Here is a 13,074-nt window from a genome sequence, read left to right on the forward strand (position 1 = left end):
TGTTCCTTCCTCCCAGGAAGTAACAGAATTAAATTTTTAAAGAGCACTTCTTCCACTGAGAAAAGCTTTTTCCAAAATCGATTTTTTCTTTCTTTCACTGAGTCAATCTAACATATTCTCACTTCTATCAAAGAAGGTGAGTCAAGTATCAATATGAAATATACATCAATCTAACAAACTAGGACCCAGATACACAACAAAATCCCGGCTTCAAAAAGATGGGTTTTTAGAGGTAGAATGAATGATATGCTGAATTGCCATTCATGGTGCCATTCACTTAGAAACATTGTTTAGAACTCTATGTACCAAAGTAAAAATTCACATCAAAGGATTTAAGCACTATGTTAATGGGGATCTATCAGGGCAGGCAGTACCAAAGAGAGACAAAGATGCAGCTAGAAAAAAAAAATTCTCCCATGATTTCTTAAGGAAAATAAAGACTAGACACATCAAAACAGGCCCAAACATAACAAGTAGTTTAACTGATGAACCAACAACATCAATTTTAAGCTTATCTGATACACAAATATGGCAGACAACCATTCTGGAGTGGTTTTGAACCTAAATCAACTGCTTTAAATGTTACCTGGTAAATGTTGACCAGTACTTTAAATGTTAATTTCTGTTTACAAAGTGATATTTTAGAGCAACTAGCTCCTGAAAATTCTGTAGCTAACTTGAAGCCTATCTTGAATTTCATAAGGACAAAGCCACAGATGAGAAAAAACATACACATTCATTAGAGGAATAAGGGAAGAAAAGTATATGGTTTGCAAAGATATACAAGTCTGGAAAAAGGAAATATTTTTCTTAAGAAAGGGAACTTCTCATTTTTTGTTTTGTTGTTTTTTAAAGTTAATCTTGGAACGAATACTTAGGACTGGTTGCTATTGAAGTTATCTAAAGACTAATTTAAACTAGCTTTAAAAAAAAAAAAAAAAAGAGGTTCCATTTTGAGCACATGACCTCAAGAATAGCGCCTTTCCTTACCAAGAAGGAAAGTTGGAGGTCAAATGCTTCTTAGAGAGCACCTACACGATTTTGTTTTTTTGTTTTTATTTTTTACAAATTTAGACTAAGAAAACAAAATCTGTCTCAGACAAGAAACCCTTCAAAAGCTGCATTGACATTTGATTTACATAGTAGAAAATATTAAACTAGTTCTTTAGCTGTGATAAAGGCAAGTTTCACAAAGCAGACATAGGAGGAACATGATGTGTTCCTCAGCCTAAAAGCACTTTGAATATTTCAGGCTTTGGGGCACTGGGTATCCATTATTCACCACCAGTACTCATTTAATTAGGAAAAAAAAAAAGGAAAAGGATGTACAAAGAATGTCAGAGAGCATCAATGGTACCTTCTTTTGATACTCAATTTCAAATCACTGATTCTAATGCCAAAAACATGCCAAAAAAAGGTTCAATTAACAATTTTATAAGGCTATGGTATAAATCTAATCTCCTTGCTGACCCTCTCAGTATACACATGTGTATATACATAATTCAGCTGATTTAAATGGACTTCATATCACCAAAAAAGAACAACATACATGATACTACTCATCACGAGCAGACAGCATGCCACATTCACAGGTAGAGGCCATGCTTGCTTCACGCACTTTAGGTAGAACAAAAACACCACCTAAGACAAGTCAAGACCCACAGAAAATTCCATTCCACATGTGGAAGGAGTGTACAGGAGCTAAGGTCTTCCTCCCAGTCTGGCCTCTCTTCCTGGATCACAAAGCAGCAGCCAGATTCTCTTTTATTACATAAACATAAGGTTGGTAGCACTTTGCCCTTCCTCTGAAATATTCTCAGTATTCCACTGAGTAAGTCCCTTCAAAACATGGAAGTATGCTTCTTTTAATAAGAGATGATGAAATCCATATAGAATCCACCAGGCACTCCGGGTCCCACCAGGAAGTAGGAATATGGAATGGGAGGAAATATTAATATGAAATAAGAATGGGATCAAGGACTGAGGAGGGAAAAAAAAAGAAAGAAAAAAGTCACAAATGTTTCGGTGGGTTGGTTTCCAAATGTCACCTGCCAGGTAGTGTTTTGTCAATTAGTATGTAGCAAGTAGACTTTCTGGTGAGGGACATTGTACACTGGTGCAGACAGAAGGATCTCTTTGTTAGAAAGAGCTTATTTGGCTTCTTGCTTCTCTTGTAGCAGCGGTATAATTGACTCCCACGCCGTAAGGCACTGCAACAAAAAATACATATAGACAGTCAGTGTCGGTACCAAGGGGCAGTTTCTTAATTCTATCCAGACCATAGTTTTCAATCTCAATGTTGCTTTGATCATATCAAAGAGAAATCTAAAGAAAGATGAAAAATTCATGTACACCCACTATCCATCTCTTATCTGGGACTCTGAAAAATTGTTTTGTGCCTGTCAGAAGAGAGTCAAAAGTATTAAGGACATAAAGTATAAAAGGAACCATTCAGAAAGGTGTACTCAAAAAACTTTATGCAAAGCATGTACAGGGGAAAATACCCATGCTTCACACCCACCCAGCCCAATTCTGCAGCAGTTCCTGGACCCAGAATCTAGCTTGGTAAATTACCTCACAAAAACCCACATAAAGACAAACACAATTTCAAGACAAGCGATACCGTCTATTATGTTTGCATTTGAATAGAATTATCTACTCCACTCTGCTTTAGAAATCCCACAGGTAGCATAACGTTGGGAACTTGTGAAATAAATTGACAACCATATACAAGTATACCCAGAAACTCTTGGGCACGGTCTCACCCCCTTTTCAAGCCTGGCAATGATGAAAACATGGGCTTTAGACTTGCTTTGGCATAATTAGGGTCCTTTTTAAGGGTTGGCTAGTATGAAACAACAATGTCTATTATAAAGTCTGTGGAGTCAGAACAACTGGATTCTATTCTCTGCAGTGACAATAAATGAACTGTGTGACCCCAGGGAAGTCATTTAATTTCTCAATGCCTCAGTGCCCTCATTTGTAAAATGAGGGTCATAATAAATTACTGTCTTCTCAAACCCACAGGGCTGTTGTGGAGATTAAATGAGGTAATATATATGAAAGATTTTTTTTTAAAGCTGTATGTAAAATATCACATAAAATGTAATAATAAAATAATTGCCATTAAATGTTAGTAACAATAATATAATAAATAATAAAATAATAAACAATATTTATTATTGTAGCTAGCATTTCTATAGCATTTAAAGGTTTGCAATCCTCACTAGAAGATAGAGGCTATTATTACTATCCCCATTATACAGATGAAGAAATTGAGGCAGACAAAGATTAAGTGACTGGCCAAGGGCCACACAGCTGTTAAATGTCTAAGGTTGAATTATAACTCAGGTCTTCCTGACTCCAATGTTCTACATTTTATGTGCCACCTAGGACTATTTATAAATACATGATAGAAAGAAGAAAAAAGAAGGAAGTACATATAATCTCTACTTCTGTGTTTTTAAGGTTTATGCTGAGAAAAGCCTCATCCACTATTTTAATCTGTCCCAGTACAAATCTTACTAAAAATAGGGTAGAACTAAGCACCATTTCTTGGCCAATCAAATTTGAACATTAATCTTAAATTTTATAGATGGATACACAATTCCAGTGCCTAGCACATGTTAGGAACTTAATAAATACTTGTTGATTATAATATAATATAATATAATATAATATAATATAATATAATATAATATAATATAATATAATATAATATAATATAATATAATATAATATAATATAATATAATATAATATAATTATAATATAATATAATATAATATAATATAATATAACAATATATATTATCTGTTTAAAATGATTGTACATGTATAACATATTAGATTGCTTGTATCTTGGGGTGAGAGGAGGAAAAGGAGGAACGGAAAAAAATTTGGAAATCAAAATCATTACAAAAATGAATATTGAAAACTATCTTTGCATGTAATTTGAATAATAAAATTCTACTGAAAATTAAAATACAAAATTAAATGAATGCTTGTCGACTGAAAGGCAGATACCAGCAATCATATTAGCTTTTGAAATCAAGAGATGCAAATCTCTTGAATTTGTAATGTTTATAGAAGATTCAGTCTTTGTTCAGTATGTTAGAGAGGGGCTCTCTTAAATATGGCAATTCAATTTCAAACCTGTAAGTCATTTGTTTATTTGTGGCTCTTTATAATTCTTACATATTTCACAAGGTGAAGATATAGAAGGATCTCATTTCTGGTCATCTCTGTCTTTTTAGGTAGATTCACTAACTTTTCTTGGCCACAATTTTTAAATCTGTAAAATATGAAGAGAGTAGACTCAGTGACTCCCTTCAAACTCTCAATCTTAAACCTCCAACCAAGTATATTGTATGTGTATATGTTATATATAAGTCGTCCCCTGATAGTTGGCCTATTTTTTGTTGTATTAACCTTTATAATGTCAACCAAGTGAATTTCTTTATCTTCTCTAACCAGAGAGCTTATCCTATGTAACTGACTGTAAGCTAAAATGTTCATGAACAAACCATATGGGGCCTCTCTAGTTCCTCTTTTAGAGGAAAAGGTCTCTGCCACAAATTTTAAAATGCTACTTTAAAAAAACCAGGTCTTTCATGTATAAAAATTAGGCTTGATATGAGATTGTACTATTTGATATTTAAAAGCCATCCCAAAAATGTTATCTAAAGCAATAAAAGAAAAAGAAATGAAAAGAATTAGAATAAAGAACAAAGAAACAAAATTATCATTCTTTGCAGATGATATGATGTTATACTTAAAAAATCCTATAGAATCAATTAAAAAGTTGAAATTATCAACAGCTGTAGCAATGTAGAAACAATGGTTATCTAATTTAGCATGTTTCAGTATGATTGATTTAATCCTACAACAAATAATGGTTTCCTAGTGATATAATGATTGGTTTATACTCTGTGTAGAGCATATATAAGCTGGGAGCCTCAGCCAGGATTCATCCAGAAAGCTTCAGAGGGTAGAGACGACATGCGGAAGTTCAAACTCTCAGAACCAAGGAGAGAGAGAGGCCTCTAAGAAAGCTAACCGGGCCCCAGGAAAGGAGACATGACTTTGAAGGAAAAAATAAAGGATTTGGACTTTAACACTTGGATGTACTTGTGGTGATTACAGAACTGAAAGGAAGGCTGCTCCCAGAGACCCCAGGGAAACTGAACCAACAGGGAATATTATACATCTAAAAGAATAAAAAAAAAAAGCTCAAGGATATCAAAGGAATCAATGTAAAAAATACAAATGAAGATGGTCTAGCTATACTAGATCTCAAACTATATTACAAAGCATTAATTATCAAAACAGTCTGGTACTGGCTAAGAAATTGAGTGGTGGATTGGCAGAATAGCTTAAACACAAATTATATTACAGTAAGTGACTGTAATAATCTAATACATGAGAAACTCAATGATCCAAGTTTTTGGAACAAAAACTCATGATTGGACAAGAACTATTGGGAAAAGTGGAAAATAATAATGGCAGAAACTTTGTATAACCAATATCTCATTCTGTCTTAGATGAAAATGGGTATATGATTTACAAATATAAATGGTCAAAGGATGTGAACAGTTTTTAGACAAAGAAATCAAAGCTATTTATAATCTTGTGAAAAAATGCTCTAAATCACTATTGAACAGAGAAATACAAATTAAAGCAACTCTAAGGTACTACCTCACACCTATCAGAATGGCTAATGTGATGCCAAAAGAAAAAAAAGAAAAAAATGTTGGATGTTAGAAGGAATGTGGGAAAACTGAGACACTGATGCCCTGTTGATGGAGTGTAAACTGATCTAACGGTTGTAGAGAATTTGGAACTGTGACTACTGGGCCTGTATCTAAAGAGATAATAAAAAAAGAGGGGAAAGGACCTACATATGTGAAAATGTTTATAGAAGTTCTTTTTGTGGAAGCAAGGAATTGGAAATTGAGTGGATGCCATTAATTGGGGAATGGCTAAACAAGCTGTGGTATATGATTATAGTGGAGTATTATTGTGCTATAAGAAATGAAAGCAGGCTGACTTAAGAAAAACCTAAAAAGCCTTATATTAATTGAAACATAGTGAAGTGAACAGAACCAGGAGGAAAGTCTATACAGTAACAGCAATATTGTTCGATCTAAGACAATCCCAAAGGACTAAAGATGAAGCAGAGAAAGAATTGATATTGATTAAAAACAGACTGAAACGTTATTTTTTGCCTTCTTTCTTTCATTTTTTTCATTTGAGTCTTCTTGTATAAAATGACTAATAAAATATTTTACATAATTTCACATTATAACCTATGTGAGATTGCTTATCATCTCAGGGAGAGAGGAGAAAAGGAGGAATAGAATTCGGAACTCAAATTTTAACTAAAAATGTTTAAAAATTGGAGGGGGAAAGCCATTCTACTTTAGGAATAATAATAATAATAATAAAAAATAGACATGCAGTTGTTAAGCATTATTGTGTGACAGGACTGCTAAGTCCTGGGGATACAAAGAAAAGTAGACAAAGTCACTGCCCTCAAGGAGCTTACATTCTAATAGCATAGACTACATGTAAATAACTATATATGTATATATATATATATATATATATATATATATATATATATATATATATATATATATATATATACACATACACACACACACACACACATAAAGATATATAAAGAGTAAAGTGGAAGTAACCTCAAAAGGAAGGCATTAGCATTAATGAGAATTGGCTAAAACCTTTTGTAGAATGTAGGACGAAATTTGAAGGAAGCCAGGGAAACATTATGCTTTAAGATTTACAAAGCTCTCTCCTTCTCTCCCTCCCTCTCTCCCTCCCTTCCTCCCTCTCTCTTTCCTTCTCTCCCTCCCTCCCTCTCTCTCTCTTCCTCTCTTTCTCCCTCTCTTCCTCCTTCTTTCTCCCTCTCTGTCTCCCTCTGTCCTTCTCCCTCCCTTCCCTTCCTCTTTCCTCCCCTCTCCTTCCCCACTTTTTCACTCATTTGATCCTCACAACTATCCTAGGGAGTAAGTGCTATTATCATCACCCCCATATTATAGATGGGGGAGCTAAGGCCAACTTGCCCAGGATCATAAAGCTACTAAGTTTCTGAGTCAGGATTCAAACTTGGTTTTGACTGTAAATCCAGCACATTCTACCTCAACTAGATATTGAGGATAGAAAAACCATACACCTCAAAGCAACCTAAAAGCTCCACATGTGATTTGTAAGTTTCCAGACTGACTCTATTTTTTTAAATTAATTTTTTTGGGGAGAGAAGGCAATTGGGGTTAAGTGACTTGCTCAGGGTCACATAGTTAGCAAATGTCGGAGGCTAAATTTGAATTCATGTTCTCCTGACTCCAAGGATGATGCTCAATCCACCTAAGCTGCTCCCCTGACTCTTAAAAAACTGCTTGACCTGTGTGACCTTTATCTGACTTTAACATTCTCTCTACTTCTTTGAACATTATGGGTAAGAGAAGTAAGTGTTAAGAGAAAAGCTTAGGCTACTTAGCTCTGCTCAGCAGCCTCTGGGGAGGGAGCAACCATGATAGAAGAATAAGAGGAGGCAGGAATGTACAGAAGTACGATACAATAGAAAATGCATTTGGATCTGAGTTAGGAGAGACCAGAGTTCAAATTTTGCTTCTAAAACTTATTAAGTGAGCAAGTCACTTATCATCACCTCAGTTTCTCAGTCTGAAATAGAGAGAATACTTATAGCACTAACTTCACAGGATTCTTTTATAGCTCAAATGAGATAATATATATATAATATATAGATATAGATATAATAAGTAACAGATATGTAATATAAATATGAGTATAGCTATAGACAAAGCAAAACTCACAAGTGTCAGCATTATTATTATGTAGGCACCCAGTGCCAACCCAGCTAGGTTGTATAGTGAATAAAGGTCTAATCGTGCAATCAGGAAGACTCAAGTTTACATCTGGCTTCAGACACTTACAAGCTTTGTGACCCTAGGCAAGTCACTCAACTCTGTTTGCCTCAGTTTCCTCATCTGTAAAAGGAAATGGCAAAGTACTCCAGTATCTTTGCCAAAAGAAAACCTGAAGAGTTGTACCTGACTAAAATAACTGAACAACAAAAAGAACTTCAGTTTACTCCAATGATCTTTTTGTGGGTCTAGCACTTCAGAGAGCTGAGGGGTTGAGGATCCAAAAAGGATCTAATCCAATGCTTATTAGAAGGACTAAAGTTATAGGCAGCTTTAGGGTATAATGCAGTAAAGAAGATCCAAATTCAAATCTTGCCTTATATGCTTATGAGGGAAGTCACTTAACTCCTCTTTCTGCCTCATTTTGTTATTGTTTAATCATTTTTCAGTTGTGTATGACTCTTCATTATCCCATACAGATTTTTTTGTCAAAGAATTATTTGCTATTTTCTTCTCCAGTTCATTTTTATAGCTGCCCATATTCTGCCTCAGTTACTTCATCTCTAAGGCTCCTTTTTAAGCTTTAAATTGACGATCTCAATCCTAAGAGTTAATCAGTGTGATAATTACCTTTTCATAATATTGGATATTTTTGTCAGCCATTCCCATGAGTAGCTGCCGAAAGTCCTGCCTCTTGTTGTTCTGCCATCTCTCCATATCTGCCTTGAGGTCAGCATTAAAACATTCCACTCGATCTTGACACTTCTCAACCTCTGCTGGTACCTTGGGGAAAAACATCCAATGGGCATTTTGAGAGACAAGAAGGACAAATATCCAATCTCTCTCTCTCTCTCTCTCTCTCTCTCTCTCTCTCTCTCTCTCTCTCTCTCTCTCTCTCTCTCTCTCTCTCTCTCTCTCTCACACACACACACACACACACACACACACACACACACACACACACACACACGCGGCAAGATTACCTATGACAGCTTATTTCTCGTCATTTAGATTCTTTGGCTCATACATTTTTAAAAGGCTCAAAGTAATAAAGTGTTATTTAAAGCTATCACAGTTAACCTTTTTCTTCATTCCTTACTATACTTCTACTAGCTAAGTCACTTAATGATACACTTTTCAGAAAGTAAAATCTGGGAAGAAGAATAATTTAGTGATTAGCTGAATGAACCCTATCAGAAAAATGTGACTGACACATTTTCTCAGCCCACCATCAGATTTGCCAACCGAAGACAAAATGATTTGTAGGCAGAAATTCCTTAACTTATTAAAAACAGGAAGAAATACTCCAGGGCTGCTGAAAATTACTATTAGTTCCTTTTATTAAAGTTTTTATACTTAGGACTACCAGTAGAGACTCTTACACTTATTTTAGAAATTCCTATTTGAGTGAGGAAGTTGAGTTATTTCACTACTTTGTTGTTCAGTAATTTCAGTAGTGACCCTATTTGGGGTTTTCTTGGCAAAGATGTTGGAGTAGTTTGTCTTTTCCTTCTCCAGCTTATTTTACAGATGAGGAAACTGGGGCAAAGAATGCTAAGCGACTTGTCCAGCTAGTCAGTATCTGGTCCAGATTTGAATTCAGGAAGATGAATCTTCCTGACTCCAGGTCTGCTTTCATTTCACTGCCACAAAATGCTTAGTTCTGTGCTATACAGCCATGCAAAACTCAGTATTTCCCTACCTTTATTATTCTGACAAGCATTCATTATAGTCAGTCTCCTTCTTTCCCATCTTTCCTGCCACTGTCTTCCAGGCCTTTCCATGTGGCATCTGACATATGGGTGAAGCCTAAGCACCCTGAGACTTGCTATTAGTCTTGCTATTGCCCCTTTAGGACTTTCTGGAGTTTCTACCACACTTCAGCTCCTTCTTTGAGGTGCTCTCTCCTCTAATTAAAGTGTAATCTCCTTGAGAGCAGGGATTATCTTACTTTTTCTATTTATATTTTAGGACTTCAAACCATGCACAGCACACAATTTCAGTGCATAATAAACGCTTTTTGATTAATTCATTCATCTGTATTGATGGAGGGAGTTTCTATGGCAAGAGCTCCTACACAGAACCAGAATTAGTTAAAAAGCTATTTAAAAATATGGCAGTTTATTTAAATTCCTCATTTTAATTGTCCCACTACTTTTTTGGAAGTCATTTCTTTGTAAGAGAATTTGAATTCTTAAAATTTTACAAACCTCTTTACTTTAATGACTTTGCTTCTAATATGATTAGAAGGAATTATTCAATGACAAAGTTGGTTTTTGAGGCTGATACTTAACTTTTCTTTATCAGGTGAATGCTTCATTAAACCTCATTGGTCATGGAAGTTCAGACACAAAGATAGATAGGTCAAGGAGGCAGCTTGGATAAGACCCTGAACACCTGAGTTCAAATCTGACCTTAGACACTGACTAGCTGTGTGTTGTTGAGCAAGTCTGTTTATTCCAATTTCCTGATCTTTAAAATGTGCTGGACAAGGAAATAGCAAACTATTCAAATATCTTTGCCAAGAAAACCTGAAATAGGGTCACAAAGATAACTAAACTGACTCAACAAAAATAATAACACCTATTTCTCAGGGTTGTTATAGGGACAAAATGAAATAATGTTTGTAAAATGCTTAGCATAGTGCATTGCACTATATAAATACTAGCTATGAGGATGATGCCCAAATATTTCCCAGACTTATCAAGTTATTTGTCATTTTTCAATCTCTTAGTTACCAAATCCACATTCTTCAGGACTTGCTTTATTAATACCTAATTTCAATACCAGGCATTGGGGGAACATTTGAAATTTTGCTACAGTTTAACTGGGGATGAGGCATTCAGGAAGATCACAGAAGTAGGCCTGAAAGGGACTTTCCTTAGAGCCGGACCTCCTCGTTGAGGAATTTGAAGTTCAGAGGAGTTAAGTAACTTGCCCAGTATCACACAGCTATTGTGTCAGAGAAGGAGGAGGAGGTTGATAGTAATAATTGTAACAATAATTCACCTGTGTATATACTGTGTTTTGCAAAGCTTTTTACATACATTATCTCATTTGATCTTCATGGCCAGGATACAGAAACTCAGAAGTGATTTGCCAAAAGGTCACACAGCTAGGAAATAGCTGAAGGCATCTCAGATGTCAGAGGAGTGGCAAGTCATAGTAATCACAGAACCTGACTCAAACCCAGATTTAGTACTGTCATAAACACACACACACACACACACACACACACACACACACACACACATACACATACAGAATGTGTGACAACCATGGTCAGGACAGTCACTGAATTTTGGTAGTGAAAGATAGAGGGAATAGTGTGAGCAAAAACACGAAGCTGGAAAAATTCAACTAATTTAGGAGTCAGGGAATTCAGGAGTCCCATTAAGTATGGGACACAGAGTGAAATAAGACTGGGAAGGTAGAGTGGTGGCAAATTATGTAGGTTCTTGGATATAGAAGCAATACAGTAGAGAAAAGGTTAAACTGAAACTCAGTTTAAAAAAAATCTACTTTTTCTAAAATGATATATGGATGATTGCTAAGTTCACAATAAGAAGCAAATGAAATGTTAGACATGAAGTCAGGGGGGTCAGTGATTCAGGATCCTAATCTCTCCCACTTCTAACACCAAAATGAACATGGGGCAAGTCACTCAAACTCACTTTCTTGCTCTTAGCTCCAGAGAAGAGATAAAACACCACACCCTCATCCTTGCACTTCTGCTTTGCTAAAATCAGGGCCCATGAATGGGAAACATTGCATATAACATCAGATTTTCTTTTATAAACTCATTAAAACTGCTAAAATTAATTAACCTCTTTTTAAGTTTGCTTTCTTTTAAGTGATAAATCCCTTTTATGGGGCAGCTAGATGGCATAGTGGATAAAGCACTGGCCTTGATGTCAGGAGGAGCCAAGTTCAAATCTGGCCTTAGACACTTAACATTTCCTGTCTGTGTGACTCAGGGCAAATCAATTAACCCCAACTACCTCAGCAAAAAAGAAAAAGAAAAAGAAAGGGAGGTGGTAGGATATGGGGAAATCTAGCAAATGTAAAAATAGAAGTGTGTGATACTGGAAAGTCACTTAAAACTTCAGATCCCCCTCAGATAACTCTATATGCTGATTTTCATTACTAGAGGGAGGTCTTTACTGGAAGCCTACTATGCCAATAAAACCAACAGATCTGGCTCAAATAAATAATTGAGGTTTTGCTTAATCCCATCATAATGAATTTAACATTCTGAAGAACCCAATCATTGTTCCATCACCCACCTAAGGTAAAAAGGGTATTAACACTGACCTTCTCTAAGCAAAGGAATTATGCCCAAAAGGGAGGACTAAACAAATTCATAACCAATTATCTTCAATCCTAATAAACCTCATAGTCCTTCATGAAGCCCTGAAGGCCTGAGAAGTGCCAGGTATATAGACTGAATCTGACCATGTCATTTAGACTGGTCTGCCATCACAGGGATGAGAGATGGGAAGAAGGTACTGGCCTATGCAAAGTGGAACTCAGTGCTGAAATAAGCAAAGCACTGCTGTTCCTTGCAAGAAATAATCTCTCACTCACTTCTTAACTTTACTGTCCCAGTTGCCTTTCCTGTTTTCCTCTGTGGGATAAATGGGAATAAAAGGAGTACCTCAGCATGGATCTCAACTACCATTTCTCCTTGAGATGGCCATCATACTATAGCAACCGTGCTGAGCACACAGAGCACAGGAGTTTCAATGTCATCAGCACAAAATGTATTCTCTGGTTCTTTGACTGTAAAGTTGTTGATCATTTAAATATACTTATGTGATCATACTGTGACCCCAAAAAAGACAAGTTCCTTGGGTCAATTCTTTGGAATTAAGAATACCATAAGAGTTAAGAAGTGTCAGAAATAAATCAAATTCTTAGTGTCATGCTTCAAACCTTTCCCCCATCCCCAGCCCCTCATGGGCTGTCATACCAGCCCTCATACCAATTTTGTTATCCTTGTTCCATTATTCCTACCTTAACAAAAACATGATTATCACTTTTAGTATAATGCTAATTTTCTCAGTTCTAAATCTATAATCTGATCATCCCCTTTCCTCTACTTAAGAACCTTCTCTTCTGCCTGTGAACATACTATTTCCTTCCCGATTCTAATCAAAATTAAAC

General features: G+C 35.7%; 1 protein-coding gene across 1 annotated transcript in view; it reads right to left on the minus strand.

Annotated features, from left to right (window-relative positions):
* Positions 1 to 1,039: 1,039 nt before the first annotated feature.
* Positions 1,040 to 13,074, minus strand: part of SNX30 (sorting nexin family member 30) — a 167,142-nt gene continuing 155,107 nt past the window's right edge. Inside the window, exons 8-9 of the mRNA XM_074280851.1 lie at positions 8,539 to 8,691; positions 1,040 to 2,210 (exon numbers count right to left, since the gene is read on the minus strand). Of these exons, the coding sequence (XP_074136952.1) occupies positions 2,151 to 2,210; positions 8,539 to 8,691 (213 nt within the window). The 3' untranslated portion in view covers positions 1,040 to 2,150. The remainder of the gene's footprint in view (positions 2,211 to 8,538; positions 8,692 to 13,074) is intronic.

Source organism: Sminthopsis crassicaudata, chromosome 1 (genome assembly GCF_048593235.1).
Source record: "Sminthopsis crassicaudata isolate SCR6 chromosome 1, ASM4859323v1, whole genome shotgun sequence".
NCBI classification, from domain to species: Eukaryota; Metazoa; Chordata; class Mammalia; order Dasyuromorphia; family Dasyuridae; genus Sminthopsis; species Sminthopsis crassicaudata.